Genomic DNA, 21,471 nt, shown 5'->3' with positions numbered 1-21,471 from the left:
TTAATATATTTTGGAATATTGTTTCAGATATATTATTATGATCATTGATGAAAATTTGATTGTGCTATTGTATTGTCCTAACTTATATTGTAAATAGTATTCATCCTCCGTATTATGCGTCTGTATGACTTGCATTTTTTGTTACTGTTCGTATGAACGCGAAGTCATATTAAAAGGGTCGTTTGGTTTGTATCATTGTGTTGGAAAAAGGAGATTGACGCTTCTTAGATTTCTCATGTTTTTGGATACATAAACGGGGTACATGTATCAGGGATTTTATTAGATGTTGAACATGATGAGTCGAATGGTCATTTGCATAAAACTTTCAAGGGTCAATGGAGACTTTTATTGCGTGAAATACTAAAGTCTGCATATTTCTGCACATTTATGAATGCTCTGCGATGTGGATTTTGTATAAAATTATGTTAAATATTGTGCAAATAAACCATTTATATCGTATGAACAGATATTGTGAAGTTCCTTTCGTGGTAGCATTTGCAACAGAATGATGCAAATCAGATCAACTTGGTTGTAGTGCAAAGTCATACAACTGCAAAATATTCGCATCGAAAGCAGGATTCTTATTCAATGTTCACGATGCATTATGACTCTTACATTATAGCCTCGCTCTGGGAAAACGGGGCTTAACGCATGTGCGTAATGTGATGTCACGGGATCATAAGGGACGACACTTTCCGCCTAAACAGGATTTTCGTTAAGAAGATACAGTGTTCTTCATTTAAGCAAACAATTCCACCAGAGCGGAAAGTGCCGTCCCTGATAAACCAGTTCGGATTACAAAGGCTTAAAGGCGACGACACAACGCACATGCATAAAGCCCGGTTTTCCCATGTGGAATGTTGAGAGTACGTCAAGTCGAAGAGTCCAAATTAGCGAATCCTGAGTACAACTCCTTAAACTAACCTTGATTGCTTGCCCGTGTATTGCATTTGCATAAGGCAAAAAATCAGTCATTTGTTTCTCCAAAGAAATAGGGCAGGCAAGTCGGAAAAACTTGTGTTCGTGAACTTGTTGTACTATGCACAAGTTATTTCACAGTTTCATACGGATATTCAATGACATAATTCGTCTTTACCTCTTTGAAACACGACTTTCTCAGATATGGTTTGCGAATATAATCGAATGTAGGAAAAATTATCAGACACTCAATCTAAAATACTAAAATTTGAAAGGTCGGCACAAAAATTAGAATCGGTTAGGTTAGCGGAAACAAACAACTCTTAGAAGACTAATTTGCGAACATAGGACTCGACAACAACTTTTTATGCAAATATTGCAGATATGTATTCATACGTAATAATACGGGAGCACATGATATTTAAAGACTTCCGAATTAATTCTCGACATGTGACTAACATATGAGTCGTGTTCTTAAAAAAAACTGGGCATAATGCATATGCGTAAAGTGTCGTCCCAGATTAGCCTGTGCAGTCCGCACAGGCTAATCAGGACGACACTTTCCGCTTTTATGGTATTTCTAGTTTCAAAGAAGTCCCTCCTTGCCGAAAATCAAGTTTAGGCGGAAAGTGTCATCCCTGATTAGCCAGTGCGGAGTGCACAGGCTAAATCTGAAGGATACTTTACGCACATGCATTAAGCCCGGTTTTCTCAGAACAAGGCTCATGTTATTATATCTCCCATATTGCTGGGTGTGTTAAGCTGTATGATGTCAACTTGGAACCAATTTAAAATCTGCAATTTGCGATGCAACTTATGCACTATAATTGCATTGAATTTATACATTATTTAAAAAAAGTATATAATAACACTATGTTTTTAGTTACGAAACACTTTACCAGGGCGCATGATGAGAACTGATTAGTTGCATTTTCGAGAAGGATAATATTTTTCATAAATCAGATTTTGACCCAACTGTGAAGAATATGATATTGATTAGTTGATGAGGTATAATACGGTGTGAACAAGTTATTGTTCAATAATTGAGTATGATGGAGGATCTCACAAAACTATGATTTGTTTACGCGAAAATACGTTAGGATCACAAACTCCACATCAGATGAAAATACAATTTTGTCTGAATATTAAGATATCTAAGTGGATCTACTTTAAACAATGACATCCTATTTTGAAAGAGATTGAAATGTAATTTGTGAAAAATACATTCAAATCTGATAGATTTAGTGTGGCATATCTACTCTGGATTTGTATTATACAACGAAGAATCTTGCCTAATTTTTATTCATCAAGGCGTACAATTCGCAGACGACAATTTAACGTTTTCCCGCCGCGGAAGCAGCGCAATCGCTAGGATTGGTGTAGTCCCCCACGCAGGAAGCGTACGCCATCACGTGAGCGATCTCGTTTTCCTCGAGAACTCCCGTGAACAGGTGCGCCATCGGACCGCGTGCAAAAATGCCTACGTCATCGCCGCCATGCGACTCGGATCCCAAGCTAACGGCTGATTGTTGATGGTAATGCTTGTCAACTTATGAAACGAAAATGTAAAATTTTAAAATTGCACGATGTTTTATTTGGTACGCAACAATGGTGTTTCGGTAGGGCCCCTCGCCTTGTCGGCTCAGGATATCAATGGCGAGAACACGAGAAAACGATGCAATTGCGCGACATCACGATGCGAAATCACAATTCGCGAACGTGAGATAACGATGCGTCTCTCGTCGTAATCTCGTGTCTTCGATCGTGATATCGTGTTCTTAAACCTTTTCTTTCAAAGATTGAACATGTAACAATACGAACGTTGATATCGCGATCTCCCATCTTATCGTGTGCAACCTCGCATCGTGATCTCGCGTTCTCACATCGTGAATTCGCTTCTTCGAGAGTTTTCGCGTGCTCATTTTTGTTATTCAGATGTCGACAATACGAAACAGCAAGTAACCCTAACACTGAAATGAGGTGTGATTTATTATTCTTTATATACTGGTATATTATAGCACTAGATCATCATAGCATAAACATATTTGGAAGAAATATTTTTGAAAGTCGTGTAGAGTAATCGCTTTTCAAAAGTGATGTTATTTTGTGACTTTGTCAAAAGAAATTACACTAACTCTTTTAGTTCCATTCATTTCAATAAATTCAGCAACTCCCTTATTGTAGCATGTATCACAATTTTAGTTCAAAACACTTAAAATTTAGATTTTGATTGAAACATACGTTTAGTTTTCCCCATCAGAATGTTGAATAGACTGATCTACAAGAACTTTATGAACAAATCAGGGTTGCTAGGGTGCCTTCCTAGAGCTGGTCAGTTGCTATGGAAATATCTGATGTGTAATTTTTTTTCTGTATTTAGTTGAAAAGACATTACGATAGAAGTTTAATGTCTCACTTGTGTGTAATTATGTTCAATCGGTATAAAAGGTCAATTCTACGCTGAAGTTGCTGAGTATACAGGAAAAGTGCGTATTACAGATATCTGAATTTGTTCATAAAACTCACAATATTATGCATTTTAACACTCAATCACGCATTCGATTTAAAGCTAACTTTGCAAAATGATGATTGTTTCCCTTGCTATTAATGACGTGCCTGTTGCTCCATGCCTCAAAATTTGCTTACTTGTGTCGACATTTGTAATATCCGGGCGCTGATTTTGGACCAGGCTATATCCTGGACCGTTTCCGTACAGTAAGGTGGTGTATGGCCTCTTGTCAGCCGCCAACTCCAGCCCTCCCGAGCCGTCGTCGACCTTTCCTGGAATTAGAACATGAGGAACTCATGATACATGCAGATATTAAGAATCGTTATTTATTTATTATTCAATGCAACTCGCGACCAAAAGAAACACACAACCGGTAGCGATAGTGAACTTGGCAATTGAGTAGAATGACCAAGTTCAATTGTCAACTTGATACTACTTAAGTGTCCATCAACAATGATTTCTTTCTCGTTATTTTTTTATGATTTTATTTTTTCATAGAATTTTAAATTTAATCCGATCCACATGAATGTACTCGATTACAATAAACCCAAGTAATATGTATTATAAAACATACCTAAAATCGGGTTGCCTCGGGATGGATATCCGGCGATGACCATGACGTGGGCGTGATCGGCGGTGACGACGATAAGCGTGTCGTTGACGTTCGTGATGGCGTCGCCCTTAGCAACGGCATTGGAGAACGCTATGGTGTCGTAGAGCGCCAGCTTTGCGCGACCCTCGTGGTGCCCCATGTCGATTCTGCCGCCTTTGGGTTTGGTCAAATAATCATTGCTATGAACGTTGTCACATTCGATTTGTTTAACGTCTTTATAATCATAGTCGACGTTATCGATATCTTCGTCTTCATCTTAACCATGTATAGCATGATATATGGTGAGTGAGTGGCAAATACCAGTGAATCATAACCTGAGCATTGAGTGAAATGATAATTTCACTTTGGCTTGGTGTCGATTTTTGGGGACATATTTTGTGCAATAGGTGAATATCCTCATAAATTTTGTCTTTATCATCATCATCATCATCATCATCATCATCATCATCATCATCATCATCGTCGTCGTCTTCGTCGTCATCGTCATCGTTATCGTCATCATCATCGTCGTCGTCGTCGTCGTCGTCATCATAATCATAACATCATCATCATCATTTAAATAATATCCATTTTCTTTTTCCAATTAAACTAATATAATACATGAACTACACATCCTTTCAACAACAACATTCACCTTCAACGAGCAAGAAGAAGCCTTTGGGGTTCTTGCTTAGGATTCGGATGGCCTTCTCCGTCATTTCCGCCAGCGACGGCTCCCCGGCCCTCTCGTGGTTCGTATCGTTACGCTCCAACTCGTACTGCATATGCGAGTACTCGAACAAACCTGGGGCAAAAGTGGTACAATGGCCAGAGATACGATAGGGGCGCAAGAGTGGTTCGGATCGTTTTGCGCTGAAACTCGTAGCAGTACATTCGAACGAACCTGGGAGGTTACGTGTTACGAGTCAAAAAAGCTGATGCGGGACTTACTTTGCTTTTATTTTCATTTATTGCCATTTTGATGCGTGCTTTAAACAACTCGGGATAACGCCCTCGTGTTTAAGTTCTTACGCATCCTAACTACAAAATCGTTGTTTATGAGACATAGAAAAATGTGTTAACAATAATACCATTAATAAGCATAAAAATAATGCAAATGAACAATGGCGGATGCCTACCCATTAGAGAGTCCGTTGTGGCCGGATCCACTTTGTTGAAGGCCGAGGCGTTCCAAACGTACTGGTAGTTCCGGTTCAGATTGTGCTGTCCATTCCTCCATTCCTTAAAGAGTTCGATTGTGCATTGTGCAAAAGTATGTATATTAGGTGGAAAGCTTCTTTATCATTAACATCGATGAAACTGCGGACGTGTAAACGGTTTTACCGAGAATCGGCGATAAAAAAATATTGTGACACATTGTAAATAAGAATGATAATGTAGCGACAGTAATCAATATCTTAGTTTCGATGCTTTATAAATACAATGTTATACACATGTATATGTAATACACATGTATATGTACCGGAGGATACATGTACTGATATAAGTGTATACATGTACTGATATGGCAATAATATATGTTAATTATAGTCCCTGGTTAAAGAAACAACCACTTTAAATAATACATGTCTTTGCTCTGCACTAAGCATTACCTCTGTTAAATATACATTGTAGATCGTTATGAATACATTTTTGTAATGGCGCTTGATGGATACTAGGCCAGTTTACCAAATAGGACCTGTTTTTGGTCTACGACGATTCATAGATTATAGTCCCCGAACATTGCCTGTTTCTTCCTAATCAACTGTTTCTGTTATACGCCCAAAATCACTAGTAAGGCGCAAATACATGTTCCATGCATTAGAGTTAATAAACTCAGATAACCAGATTAAACATGTATGCCAAATCATTAAGTACGACTCGACTATTTCTTCACCTTAATACAGGTGGTTTATCACAATGCGTTTTTATTTTACACAAGCTTAATCTAAGTAAAACGATACGTACGTTACTGACGCCAGTTTATGTTTTTGACATTTATGAGTTAAGCAAAAACAAATAAATGCTTAAAACCTTCAATAAAGCAAGCTAAGATGATAAGATAGTGTTAAGCAATGATCTCAAGAAGTGCCATATATATTTAACAGTGGTATGCTACCATTATTTGCTGGTTAATTGATGACGCCTGGCCATTGATACTTACGTTATACCGATTTTGATGCAGGACTTTACACGGATTCTATTCTATAAACACGCATGATAAACTAACCTTTCAACGCACAAATATGATATGTCCCAAATTAAAAAGTCATTTAACATGAATATCTATCGGCTTTTATGAAATATTTCATTTACAGTTTGCAATACGCTGCGTATGTGAAGATGCGATACATACGTTAACCAACTATATTGCTTATAAATAAGGTAATTATGTTAACTTGTGCACCTCTAAAATTTCAGAGGACAGCACTGCTGCGTACAGAAAACAATTTTATCTCGTATTTTTACTATTCTTCATAGGTATCATGCATTACAACTACAGTATGATACATACGTGATCAATACATACGTTACATAATGTGTTAACTTTGTGTATTACGTCACCATAAATGGTGGTTTCTGACGTCAAACTAGCTTCTTTGAATTCTCGCGATATTTGAATGTATCGCACGCCATCATTTACACTGTTTCATGTCAACACATGGGATGTGAGCTTTCGTTGAGAGGTATGTTGACAGTTTGTTTTATGTTTCGATTTTATCAGCAAAGATATATAGTTTATAAAGTTCAGCAATATGCATTTAAGTCGTTTATGTATTATAAAAGAAAACTTTGTTTAGTTTGTCATCATGAGGTTAGAAACTGTTGTCAGAAACAAATGATACATACGTTACCGTAAATTCGTTCACAAATTTGTATTTAAAAATTAAACAGTGCAACAAATACTTAAGATACATCATAATAGATCCACTGCTGTATTTTTCTAAATATATTTGATCGAGCTAATGGTATCTTAAATTGAAATCAATAATCTCGACATGAGTGATGTTAAAAGAAAAGCTTCATCAATAATCAAAATCGTATCCTCAACATAAATATTTCCCAAGCAATGTTTTCATAGCATATATATAGAGATGAGAACTAAATGCAATAACTATAGATTGATTTTGATAGAAATTAAACACTTAGATCTAAATGTTTATACACAGAGGTACGTTACATTTTAAATAGGTAACGTATGTATCGATACATGCGTTACTTCACAAAACACTTTGTTTCAGACCAGAATGGGCAAATCTCGGGCCGAAATTCAGAAAGCTTATAGAGAAAGTCAGAAGTTAAAGGGACCAGCGTTCTTATCCAAGGAGAGAGCAAGGCAAAGACAAAATTATGTTCCAGCTTCACATTTAAGAAAGGAAAAGAAAGAAGCTCGAAACAACCAGGCAAAATTGAGAAACAGAATATCTAGGTTGAGAAGAAAGACACGCGAAAACGATGTTGAAGAAACTAGTGGGTATGGAAGCATGTCAATGGAAACAGGTGATGATGAAAGAAATCAGCCTACAGAGCAAATGGCATCAATTGTAAAATTAACCAAGAAGGGTGCAGGTGCTAAGAAAATTAACGCAAGAGCATTAAGTGAAACTCACAGAGAAATCAAGTCATTAAAGTCGGAAGTGATTCAGCTGAGAAAGAAGATCAAGATAAAAAACAGGAAAATAGATCGCATCAATAATAAGACAGAAAGCTATGCATCTACATCACAGTTAAATTCACACGAGCTTACTCCAATGAAGAAAACAGAAGCAGAGGTGTCGAGACTTAACCTTACACCACGAAGTAGAAAGTTAGTTCGAAGAACATTACTAACTAGAAATGTTCTGATGGCAGAAATTGACATGACGCCTCTTCTATGATCGCTCCGCCCACTAGAATTGATCCACCAATCAGCGATCGATTAATCGGGCGCACTCGTTAGCAACGACCTGTCCGCCATTTTCTAGACAAGCTACATGTTTAGGTTCACTTTTATTCCAACGAGTTTCTTTTGTTTTCCTCTTTAAAAAAACGATTAAAAATGGTTAAACGGTGTCAATGGGGGCTATGTAACTCGGACTATCGATAATCTGAAAGATTAGTTGGTGACATTAAATTTATATCGTTTCCAAAGCCGAAAAGAGATCTTGAGAAGTGAAAGAGATGTATAAATACATGCGGTCGTCACCACGAACAACTGAACGTCAACACTGTCAAAGACAATTATAATATACTAGCAGATTTAAATAGTTTATGTTATCGATCTGATTATCACATAATATTTCACTTTTTTAAAAATAGTTTTATCAGTAACTAGGTCAGAAGCGAGGTTCATCTGCATTACTTAAAGAGAAATAAAACCCAGCATGAAGCCTAATTCATGCTGTGTTTTATTACTCTGATAGTAATGCACTTAATTGACATCATACATGTTATTTGAAGGTGACATGTGATATATTATCTTATTAACGGTATCTACACATTTGCACTCATGTGGTGTCACCAATAAACGCTTTTAATCCACACTAGGAGCTCGAATGCCCAGATCTCATTTTTTAAACGAGTTTCGTTTATTTTGTTCGGATTAAAAAACGGAAATGAAATATGGCAAAAACGGTGTAGAAAGGGTTTAATGCAACTCTGACATTTTGGTATCCAGAAAGATAAGTTAGATGAATTAAATTTATACCATTTCCAACGCGACAATGCGGTCTTGACAAGAGCGAGTGGAAGCTACAAGAACTACCGAGATCCCCTTTATAGAACATTAATTTATTTCACAAACTTGAATGTCATATAAGCAATAACTAAGCATTATTAAGTATGCATTATGCCACGTGTGCATGTAAAATAATTGAGAACTTTGGTACCCACTTCGTGTAACTTTACGAAATCCCCGTTAAAAATCGCGTTTCTGTGTGTGTCAGAAACAAGGGAAAACCATTTTGTTATTATTTAAATAAAGACGTATCGATAAATGCTATTGTAAAAGAGTTATTATTACTGATATTAGTTAACCAATAAATGCGGTAACTTCGGGGAAGTCGGTACCTGCGCGAGCGTCTGATATTGGTAGCCTTATTAATTTATAATAGCCTGACCGTAGTCAATTTCGTACAACGCTAATTTTATATCAGACAATGTCCAAACTTACTGTGTTGTTTTTGCGCTTTAAATTATAGTGATTGATAAATGTCCCATAAGCAATGTTTAATATGATTAAAATCACTTTTATACGCAATAACATGTGGGATTGTGGTACCCACCCGGCGTCAGAAAGCGCGTAAAACTTCACCGAATTCCCAGTTATAAAGCGCTATTTCGTGTCAAATACACGGGTAGGGGGGAATTTTTCGGTAATAATTTTATTAATAACACGGGTAAATACCGGTGAAGTGTTAATTTATTGCAAATACCACCATTACACGTAATAACGGGTTCGATTTCGGTAAGCGCGCAAGCGTTTGAGAGCGTGTTTAATGTACCGATTTACCCGTTATAAATAGCTGATGTTCTCTTTAATCGTACATTTTTTGCATTTGCAGAATAACTAAATGGCATCAACCCCTTTACAAGTGTAATATGGTGTTAAACAAGTCCATAAAATCATCCGGAATATCGCGTAAATCTATATGCAGGCTATAGGCAAAGAAGCCATTTTGGTGTTAGCTTGTCTAGGTTTTCTTCCCGCTGAGCCACGTGATTAAGTGGGCGGAGCGATCACTGATAAGACGTCATGTCAATTGATAGAGCAAAACGTGCATCTGGAAAGAAGAAAGTATCAAATATCCACAGAGTAATTTCAAATAGCTAATGAATATAGAATGTTGAACCAGGTCAGTAAGTGCACACGCCTCAGTAGAAGATCCCTCGGACTGATCGAAGACAAAACCATAGTTATGGTGAAAGAGAAGATAACTTGCATATCCAAGTCTGTATAAGAATCTGTAATTGATTTTCTTGGCAGAGAAGATAATTGTCGCATTCAGCCAGGGAAAGCTGACGCCAAGAAAGTAATTGGACATAAGGAAAAGAAACAGACAAAAGTACTTACTGACTATCTTAAGAACTTGCATATGAAGTACAAGTCCGAAAATCCTGAGCAAAGCATCTCTTTGAGCACTTTCACACGCATAAGACCTAATATTTTGCTGACATCATACATATCACGGAACAGCTGCCAGTGTATATACCACCAAAACACGGCATTGAAAGTTCAGACTTTAAGAAAGCACGGTGTAAAAATCAGCGAAAATCCAGTACAATTAAAGGGGCCTTTTCACAGATTTTGGCATTTTTTAACTTACTCATTAAATGCTTTATATCGATAAATGTAAACATTGGATCGTAAAAGCGCCAGTAAAAAATCAAGAATAAAATTTAAAAAAGGAAAAGAACATTGCCGGACCAGGTTTCGAACCAGTGACCCCTGGAGTCCTGCCAGAGTCCTGAAGTAAAAACGATTTAGCCTACTGAGCTGTTCCGCCGAGTACACATATTGGACGTATTTTATACCTTATATAAGCAATCTTCGTAGTTTCACAAAATTTAACGACAAAAACAGAACTCTCCAAATTATTCAATCGTTTCGCGTTGCAACGCTTTATAATGTTTAGGTTTTAAAATCGTCAAAAGATGCATATAATGGCTATAATAGACCATGGTAAATGTTCAGTATTACTGTTTCCTCACAAATATCATAACTAAAACGAAAATTTGCGAATCTGAAACAACTTTTTTCAATTTGTCAATTTACCAAAGCGTGAAAAGATCCCTTTAATAATTAATTCGCCATGAGAACGATTTAGATGAGCTACTTGCAGGTTTACCAGAAAGAGTACCATACTGAGTTTGGAAAAAAGTTGAAATCAATAATGGGAAAACAGAGGTGAAAATAGTTGAGGAAACTGAAGAGAAGACAAACTTCGTAGCTGACTTGAAGATACAGATAAAGACGTTTTCACAGCATGTACTCAGAGTACAGGAACAGTACAGCCAAATACGCAAACTAAAAGTCATTTTGCCTGAAAATGAAACCCTATTGCAAATGGATTTTTCTGAAAACTTTTCTTGCAGATCGTTAGACGAAATTCAAACAGCATATTTCAGTCAAAGCCAGGTTACTTTGCACCCAGTGCTACTGGAACGAAGATGTCATTTACAAAATGTTAATAAATTTTGATACATACGTTACACGTTGGTAGATGCCTTGATTATCATTTTGGATACAGTATCAACCTGTTTATGTCTAAAAATAAGTCAATACTACATTGAAATGTGTTTGTGAAAGGTTTTTGCGAACTAGTTTTGTTGTCATCTTACTTCCTTAATTATTTACTAAAAACGTCGTGAAACTTGATTTTAATCTTGTAAAAATAAATCAGTTCTGTGTTCTTTTAGTTATCTTTAAAACTAATGAATAGATATAATTACACACAAAGTGGTCATGCAAACATTTCTCAATGGATCTCTCGTACATACAAGTTGATAAAAAAAACAACATAACATAACGTTAAGAGTCTAAGTCTATAAATAAAGTGCCTTTAAGTCAAAGTCATTTCTATATAACGTATGTATTCATCAGCATTCGTCAGATTTCAAGAGACAGTTTTTAAAGTCATATAGAATCTTAACAAAATATATTTCACGGTTGAATTTTTGCATAAGCATTAAAAAGATATTGTTACAACTGGAGAAATATGTTCCAGGTATGTGTTTAAAGGTTGAAAATCTATCATTTCGCAAGGCTTATTTGTACCTTACTAGTGAATTTTGGCGTATAGCGGTGTGTTGATAATGAGAATGATTTAGCGAACATCACCAGTTTCTACAATGACATTTTATGGATACATGCCAGGTTTACAGATCATCACTGGTTTTTACAATGGCGCTTTATGGATTATTTGCCTGAGAATCACCGGTTTTTACGGTGGCGCTTTATGGATTATGGGCCTGAGAATCGCCGGTTTTTACCGTGGCGCTATATGCATGCGGGACTGGTTTATAGCGCATCGATGGTGTCTTCTATTCAACTCTACGAATACATGCCCGTTTTTTACGTTGACGCTTTATGAAGATTTAGGAATTAAGGTCTTATTTACATCGGTTTTAACTTGAACGTTTTATGGATACTTGCTTAGTTTTTCCCTTGTTTCGTCGTTAACGCGTTATACATGCGGGCATGGTTTTATGTGCATCACCTATTTTTTTCTTTGGCGATTTATAGGTAAATGTCTGATTTACAAGAAATCAATGGTTTCTGTCATGACGCTGTAGAACTAAGGCGCTTTGTGGATACTTCGCGTTTATGCTTCATCAACAAGTGACCGATATGCCCATATGATTCTGTGTCAAACATATCCATTCTCTAGCTGCCAAGCCCAGCTTCTAACCATCATTACCTGGATAAGATCCCTGCCGTCCCGACGGCCATAGTGCGCGTTAGAGCCGTGCTCGGGGTCTGTCTGGTCGGCCCGCATGAAGAACTGGCGCCCTCCTCCCATGATAACCTGGTTTGCAATCACTATTCAGACGTATGTGCAACGTTATGAATAAGGACTGAAAAATTATCCCCTATAGATTTATTTAAAGGATGCTCGTTTTAATTATCTCCACGCTCCGAATTGTAGCGGGGGAGTATGTGGTTATCTCCGCCGTCTGGCCGTTCGTCCGTCCTGGCCACTATCTCCTCATACACTATTAGTACTAGAACCTTGAAACTTAATAACTTGGTAGCTATGAGCATATGTGCGACAGTGCACTATTTGGAATTTTGATCTGACCCTTGGGTCAAAAGCTGCGGCGTGGGGATACGCGTCGGCCGCGGCCGCGCCATTTCTAGTTGAGGATGCACAACCACATGTGATAAAAATTTTTTAAATACACATGTAGATCTTCGTTATGACAGCTATTCTTGCCTTTATTTGGTATCAAACGAAGAAATATGCATAATAATAAGTCTTTAACTGTGCGTGATCTCGTGCATATCTGAACTGCAAGAGCAGATTTAACTTTATCACTGTTATGGACGTGACTTTATGCATTCATTTTAGCGAATTTAAACAGGGAAATTCAGAAAATGATACATCTTATAATGTCTGTGTAACTGGTAACGCATTATCGGTTTCTGAGATGTATCTTTTTCATACAGTTGTTGGCAGCATATGATTGTCAAGTATCTTTTCTTTATTAATTTGTGTTCCATTGGGTAAAAATCTGAACTATAACATGGACGTATCTTTTCTTTAATGTGTGTATCATTGGGTACAAATTTATACCTGGACGTTCGGGTAGTCGTCGATGAGCTGCGCCGCGATGTCTTTACAGCCGCCTGTGACGGAGCGCGTGTAGTAGTCGCCTTCCCAGCCTCGGCTGGCCACGTTAGCGTAGAGGCCGGCGGGAGTCGCGTGCGTCACGCGCGTCGTCGTTACGAAGCCGACGGATTTCCCTAGCAACGTTAAACAATAGTGTATATCATCCGCCATTCATTTTAGATAATAGATAGGGCCAGTGATCTTCACATTGCGAAATTACATAATGTTAACAGTTTTAAAGTTATAGAGCTATCAGCGATAACATATATACCAGTGTATGTAAGTGGTGACGCCACTTATGGTGGTGGTTATGGTGGTAATGGTGATGCTGATGATGCTGCTGATGATGATGACGATAATGATGACGATAAGGATGCTGCTGCTGATGACTATGTTGACTACGACGACGACGACGACGACGACGATGGTGATGATGATGATGATGATGATGATGATGATGATGATGATGATGATGATGATGATGATGTTGATGATGATGATGATGATGATGATGATGATGATGATGATGATGATGATGATGGTGGTGGTGGTGGTGGTGGTGGTGATGATGATGATGATGATGATGATAATAAGGAGGAGGAGGAGGAGAAGGAGGAGAAGGCGGAGAAGGAGGAGCAGGAGCAGGCGCAGGAGGATAAAGATATGGACATCGATGATGATACCAAAATATACCTGCAGCCATAGACCAGTCCAGAATGGACGTCACTTCAGCTCCCTTCTGGCTGTTGCAGTCGCCATGGTGTGTCCTAGCGTCCACCCCGATGGTGCCAATGTTCGCCTTCACGCCGCACAGATACGCAGTGGCGGAGGAGGCAGAGTCAGTCACTTGCGAGTCCTGGCAGTACGTCTGAAAGTATGACCGTGAAGCTTGAAATCATTGAATAATATGAGCTGCGTTCTGGGAAAACGGTGCTTAATGCATATGAGTAACGTCCAGATAAACATGTGAAGGTTGCTCAGGTTTATAATGCACAACACTTTCCGTTTTTATGGTATTTTTCGTTTAAAGGACGTCCCTTCGTAGCGAACATCCAGTGTAGGAGGAAAGTTTCGTCTCTGATTAGCCTGCGCGGACTGCACAGGCTAATATAGGAGGACATTTTGCGCACATGCATTAAGCCCATTTTTTTAGAACATGGCTCATGTTTCTAAAAAGACGAGTGAAATATCCACCAGTTTTGCGTTATTTAGAAATAAGTTTATTCAATCATATCCATGGGGATTGATTTCGACAGTAAGCTTACTCAAATACAAAATATTGTAGTGGAAACGAATGATTTATAAAAAGATGAATGGGTAGATAACTTATTATACGCATTTAAATGCATCCCAATGGTGGGGACAATTTTCCTAGATAGCTAGTGTAATGGTTGTAAATAAAAAGGCGAAATAAGAAGCCGTCGCGTCACTGGATATACAATAAGTACGTTGTTACCAGGATGTACAGATAAGACCCCATAACGTCACTAGATAGACAATAAGTACGTTGTCACTATGGATGTGCAGATTAGACGCCGTCATACCACTGGATAAACAGTAGGTATGTTGTCACTTTTCATGTACATATAAGACACAGTCACGTTACTGGCTAGACAATAATAACGTTTTCACTATGGGTGTATAGATAAGGCACCGTCACGTCACTTGATAAACAATATGTACGTTTTCACTAAGGATGTACAGATTAGAAGCCGTCACGTCACAGTATGTACAATAAGTACGTTGTCACTAGGAAGTACAAATAAGACAACGTCACGTCACTAGACAGACAAATAGTACTTTGTCATTATTTTTGTTCCGATAAGAAGCCGCCACGTCGCTTGATAAACATGTACAATGTTACTAGGATGCGCAGATAATACGAAACTGGATATACAATTTGTACTTTGTCTCCACTTAGTACAGAAAACACAAAAATAATGTTGACATAAGGGTGTACAGATAAGACACTATCACGTCACTAGATATACAATAAGTACGATGTCTCATGGATGCAACGGTAAGACACCATCGCGTCACTGTATATAAAATACTAAGTAAGTACGTTGTTACTAGGATGTATAGATAAGACACGGTAACGTCACTTGATAAGCAATAAGTACGTATTCTGGATGTACAGAATAGACACCGTCACGTCACCGGAGATAGAGAAAGGATGCTGTCGCTACATGGATGTACAGACAGGACACCGTAACGTCAGTGGAATAAGAACGTTGAAAATAGGATGTAGAGATAAGACGTCGTCTAGTCACTGGATATGCAATAAGTACGTTTTCACTACAGAGGTACAGATAAGACACAGTGTCGTTACCGGATTTACATAAGTACGCTTACACTAGGTTTAAAGATAAGATGCTGTCACGTTACTTGATAGACAGTATGTTGTTCCAATGGATGTATAGATAAGACGCCCTTACGTCACTGGATAGGCAATAAGTACATTGTAACTAAGGATGTACAGAGACGACGTCCTCATGCCGCTGGCTAAACAGTAGGTATGTTGTCACTATGTATGTAAAGGTAAGACACCGTCACGTCAGTGGATAGACAAATCGTTTTCACTATGGATGTATAGATAAGACACCGTCACGTCACTGGATAAACAATGAGTCCGTTTACACTAAGTATGTACAGATAATAAAATGTCATGTCACTGGATTGACAATAAGTACTTTGTCACTATGGGTGTACAAGTTAAGACGCGCTAATGTCACTAGATAAACAATCTGCACGTTTTCACTATGGATTTACAGATAAGACGCCATCACGTCACAAGATAGACAATAAACTTGTACGTTGTCACTATAGATGGACAGATATGACACCTTCATGTCCCTGGATAAACAATAAGTACGCGGTCACTATGGGTGTACAGATGAGAAGCTGTCACGTCTCTAGATCGACAATATGTATGTTTCCACTATGGACGTTCATATAACACACTGTCATGTCACTGGATAGACAATACGTAATTTGCCATTATTGATATATAGATAAGACGCCGTAACGTCACTGGATAGATGGATAAACAATACGTTCGTTGCCACTATGGATGTACAGCCACCGCGTCACTGTATTTTGCATGTACGTTGCCAAGACGGTTGTACAGATATCACGGCCGTTAATCACGCGCGCCACCTCTTTTTTGAGATGCATTAATAAATGAGCCAATGCAACTTCCGAGGTGGCGCTCAGGCCCGGATGTTTTGAAATTTCATGGATAATATTACAGGGTGATTAGGTTTTATATGTTTTTACAACATATGTCGCATTATTTTTAAAATCGGGCAATGTAGTGCGATTCAGCTAAGATTGATCCATCCAAAAATGTACAGACACATACATTCTCTACCCATTTACAAACGTGAGAACCTTTATAAATTGTGGCATGGTTGAATTTTAAAAAGCATGGCGATGAGTTTTTCATGTGTGACGAGAAATGCCCATCCAATTAAATGGCTAACGGCATCAAACGATTGCGTACAACACAAATTAGATGCTACATGCATAAAAATATTGGCTTCTTGCCGACGTAGTAGATAATTTTGCAATTTTCCAAAAGAGATGGAGCCAATGCTTAGGAGGTGGCGCTAATGAAAGGAGGTGGCGCCAATGCAGGATGTATCAATTAACAGTCGTATCGCAATTTCACATGACGTAGATTTGATAGATATTGTTATTTGTTATATTTAATTTATTTTTCAACGTACATACATAGGCCAAAATCTTTACAGAACATAAACAAAATCTGTAATAAATAAGATGTAGTTTTTTAAATATATATGTGATCAACTCAATATAGAAGTCACCAACATGAATAAAACATATTGTACGATGCATACCAAACATTTGTAATAAAACCAATAACTTATAAATGGTCAACATTATCAAAATAATTCATCGACATCAATATTTGTATACAGTATGATAATTCACAAAATACGTATAAGAACACACTTCTTCTTGAAAGTATTAATGTGGCCGTTAATCCAAATGCTTAATTAACTGAAAGGGCAAGGTCGACGAATCATAATTAGGCTCATTTAATGTTTTTTCCCACTATCAACTCCAAAAAAATGAAAACAGCACGGTCTTTTCCCGTTAACATTTTTGTATAATATATGTTAAATGTTGTTATCTTACAAAGAAAAACGTTTAAATCCATCAATACATTATTAGAAAATTACTTTTTCTAATTAAAAACGCACGCGACTCAACTGTGCTGAAGTAGTCAACTTACAAAAAATAATGTCTGTCCTGTAAACGTAATTGAAACCAAAATATACTTTATTTCACTTTAAAATAATTATAAATGTGCATTGGCGCCACCTCCTAATCTGAGCGCCACCTCCTTTGCATTGGCTCCATCTCTTTTTGAAAAATGCAAATTTATCTATTAGATCGGCTAGAAGCCGATATTTTTGCGCACGCATGCACTTTCCAGGTTCAAATCAATCGTTTTATTTAATGAGCGATTTATTGGGCGGGGAATTTGCTCGTCACACAGACAAAAGACATCGATTTGCTTTAACGAATTCTGCCATGCCACAACTTATAAAGGTCCTCACGTTTCCAAATGGGTTTTGATTTCATGTTTCAGTACATATTTAGATGAATTTATTATCACTGAATCGCACTTCATTGGCCGATGTTTTAAAATATTCCGAAATGTGTTGAAAAACATATTAAACATAATCACCCTGTAAAATTATCCGTTAAATTTCAAAACATCCGGCCCTGAGCGCCACCTCGGAAGTAGCATTGGCTCATTTATTAATGCATCTCAAAAAAGAGGTGGCGCGCGTGATTAACGGCCGTGGATATGTCCCTGTCACGTCCCTGGATATAATTAAGTGTACTACGGAATCACATATTTGTCATCATGACGTCAGCGGATGAAAAGTTAAATTGTCATTATGGAGGTAAATATATAACATAAGAGAGTCTAGTCACATTGAATCAGGGAATCCGGTTCGCTTTCTGTTACCCGTGTGAGCCCAAACAGTGATCAAGTACGTTGTTACTATGGATTTACGGTTAAGACGTCGCCACGTCACTGGATATAAATAATGAAGATGTTCACAGTCAGAGCTCTTCGTCTCCAGCGTCGTTTCGTTGCTGGGGAAACAGCATGCCCTCTCTATGTGTGTACATATTTTATCAGGTCAAGGAATATACGTGTACCTTTAATACGTTATCAGCTTTACTGACTAAACTGGAATAAGATAACTCAAGATATAAGTCTGATTTCACTTACACGTTGGGTACCAAATTAAAGCTTATTGTGCCATATACAAATCGTCATATATGCTTTCTATAACTGTTTAAAGCCAAAAGGATTCAACTCGAACACTCAACTTTTTGTTTCATTATTTTCCACTTACTATTAAACCTTATTTTATAGGTAACTGAAATGTGTAAGCATCTTCGTATGAGAGATCTCAACCAGCGTGAAATAACGGGAATTTATGTATTACCGTGATTGAAATGCAGCGTTTTGCTGTTAATGTTTATGACGTACAGTCAGTTCGACTGTCTAATGTCTTGATCTAAAGAATAATTAAAGGTCTCTTAAGTTTCTTATAAACCCTCGTATGCATGCTACCTCGATTTTTTCATGTTTTGTATAAAATTGATCAAAAACGCATTTACTTAAATATACATATTGGAATGGTTAATTACCTTGGACAGTCCGATGTACGGGAACTTGTCAAAGCTAAGACTGTCCTCTTCTCCTTTATGGCCGGCAAGCTGCCCTTTCAGTATCCGGGCCGCCGTCACTGTCGGGATGCTCATGCCGTCTCCCAGGAACATGATCACGTTCTTGGCCACGTGCTCTATACGCGGTTGTCGGACTCGGTTCAAGATGGCCGTCCTGGCCTGGTTGCGCCAGAACGTTGGTGCTGACAGAATCAAACTTGTATATTCTTTGTTAAGTTAGGTGCATCATATAAAAAAAAATCTTTTTTTTCTTAAATATGCCAATGGATAAAATATATAGGTTTTTATATCGGTAGTAAAGAGCTCTGGTTAGCGTGACAAAAATGTTAAGTGGCCTTTTCGCGTTGTGGTAAATTGACAAAATAAAAAAAAATGTTTTAGATTCGCAAATTTTCGTTGTAGTCATGATATTTGTGAGGAAACAGTAGTACTGAACATTTTACCATGCTCTAAACATCCATTATATGCATCTTTTGACGATTTAAAAACCTGAAAATTATAATTAAATAGTTGCGACGAGAAACGATTGAATAATTTGGACAGATCTGTTGTCGTTATATTTTGTGATACTACGAGGATTGTTATTATAAAGTATAAAATACATCACTCATTGTATGAGCACGGCCGGTCGAGTGGTCTAAGCGATATCATTTTACTCCAGGAGTCAGTGGTTCGAGCCCAGTTGATGGTTCCTTTTTTTCATTTCTTTAATTTTATTCTTGCTTTTTACTGGAGCCTTTTAGATCCAATGTACCGGTATACATTGATCAATATTTAGCATTTATTGACAAACCTCAATGCATATCAAAATCTGTGAAAAAGGCCCCTTTAAGCCCAAGTACGTCTCACTATTGCCGGTAGAGCCCCGGTTCATCCCGGTAGATCCCGGATCACGCGCCGAACTCCACCGGCATCATAATGAGACTGGGCCTTAAAGAACGGACAAAAGTTGGCCCAACCGGGATTCGAAACGGGGCCTTTTAGAGTTAAAGACTATATTTACCTTAACGATGATCACCTATAGCAAAGATTTTACATAATGATCTATGTCCTACTTGTTACAACTTTTGGCAAAACATCAGTTGTTGAAGCTATCTGAATCAGGCCCTCATAAAGAAACAATTAAATTGAAGAGTGTATACATAATATTATAAACTACACGTATGAAGTTAAAAAACAACTACATGCGAATACGAAACTTTCGTTTCTTCAGACATTGATTAATTGTACAGAACACATTCAGTGTATAACTTACTTTCGCCATTGCCTGAAAATCGAACATCGTCGAACAAAAATGCCTGGGTAATGACAAAGAGAGCCAGACAAAATACGCCAATGTAAGAATCCATATTGGCGACCAATAATTAATTGGTGTCAAACCCAGACCAGTTTAGTTTCGGGACTGAAAACCCTTATCTTTTACCACTTCGTGATTTCTTATCAGGTAATGCTATTTAAAGGGCAAATTATCATGCTTTTCTGTCAGTTTGTAATTTCTTTAATGCACGATTTGTCTATGAACTGTACAAATAGAAAACAGACAAAGAAAAGATAATATTAAATATAATAGGTTATTAAGTGATTTAAGCGTGAAAAACCGCGACAAATCGCGACGCATCGATTAATTATAAGAAATAATGAGTATCAATAGGAAAACATGTATAAATTTATGTAAATCAAAACGTTTTTACGCAAAAACACAAATGTTTGCAACCAAGTCCAATGAATGTTTCAGCCAGTGAAAATTAATGTCGCGTTTTTTCCTTCGTTTTTATTTTATTTTTTTATTTTGTGATGTCATCCTTAAATGCAAAAATAATTCAAAATCTGGCACTTAAGCAGCGGAAAAGCAGTGGCGCCACTCACGATGCCACGCATGATTCGAAATCAGTATCAGATGTTAGAATCTGTGTGCGTGCTTTATTATGCATGTGTGACGCGTACATAAGACACTATCTTATACAGTTGAGAAAGAACGTTTGTCTCGTGTGTCTTAGCCGAGACTCGCCATCGGTTCGATTTCGAGATGATCACAATTATTCTCACGTGCTTTAAATTTATTTAAATAGACATGTCTATTTTCAACTGAATTTTCACAATTAATATATATTCCAACTTTTTAAAAAGATATTTCCAATAACTTCTAAATACTCTAAATTTCAGAGAACACAAAAAATGTATATTCATATGCGTCAATATGCTGCAAGCGGAACGATGAACATAAATCGCACAAATTTGTTAAATTGATGTTTGTTAAACAAGTTTGACCTATTAAAATAAAAAGAAGCTGTAAACTTTCAAGAGACGATTGAGTGGAAACCGCTGGGCATTAAAAGCATGTATACATTTAATAATCAAGGGCTGCAATTATGAAATTCGTTGAGTGATCGGTTGACCGT

At 37.4% G+C, this 21,471-nt stretch overlaps 2 protein-coding genes across 2 annotated transcripts in view; one reads left to right on the top strand and one right to left on the bottom strand.

The window, feature by feature from the left end:
• Positions 1-2,204: 2,204 nt before the first annotated feature.
• Positions 2,205-20,494, bottom strand: LOC127854182 (alkaline phosphatase-like). The gene is made up of 10 exons (XM_052389194.1): positions 20,328-20,494; positions 19,034-19,254; positions 14,024-14,198; positions 13,295-13,464; positions 12,419-12,526; positions 5,159-5,261; positions 4,675-4,824; positions 4,002-4,193; positions 3,565-3,699; positions 2,205-2,467 (listed from the first exon to the last, which is right to left on the bottom strand). The coding sequence occupies exons 1-10, from the start codon at positions 20,419-20,421 to the stop codon at positions 2,253-2,255; spliced, it is 1,563 nt and encodes a 520-aa protein (XP_052245154.1). The 5' UTR covers positions 20,422-20,494; the 3' UTR covers positions 2,205-2,252.
• Positions 14,852-21,471, top strand: part of LOC127854180 (transcription factor RFX3-like) — a 69,567-nt gene continuing 62,947 nt past the window's right edge. Inside the window, exon 1 of the mRNA XM_052389183.1 lies at positions 14,852-14,891. The gene's annotated coding sequence lies outside the window, so the exon portion shown is untranslated. The remainder of the gene's footprint in view (positions 14,892-21,471) is intronic.

This window comes from Dreissena polymorpha, chromosome 12, assembly GCF_020536995.1.
Source record: "Dreissena polymorpha isolate Duluth1 chromosome 12, UMN_Dpol_1.0, whole genome shotgun sequence".
Classification (NCBI taxonomy): domain Eukaryota; kingdom Metazoa; phylum Mollusca; class Bivalvia; order Myida; family Dreissenidae; genus Dreissena; species Dreissena polymorpha.
This window is presented reverse-complemented; position numbering and strand designations above follow the sequence as displayed.

Bases quoted from the DNA above. Each gene is read 5' to 3' on its own strand.
- LOC127854182 (XM_052389194.1), bottom strand. From the start codon at position 20,421: ATGGATTCTTACATTGGCGTATTTTGTCTGGCTCTCTTTGTCATTACC. The intron at 4,194-4,674 runs GTGAATGTTGTT...CCAAACCCAAAG, and splicing joins CTTCTTCTTGCTCGTTGAAG to GCGGCAGAATCGACATGGGG. The intron at 2,468-3,564 runs GTAAGCAAATTT...TCGTTTCATAAG, and splicing joins TATTACAAATGTCGACACAA to TTGACAAGCATTACCATCAA.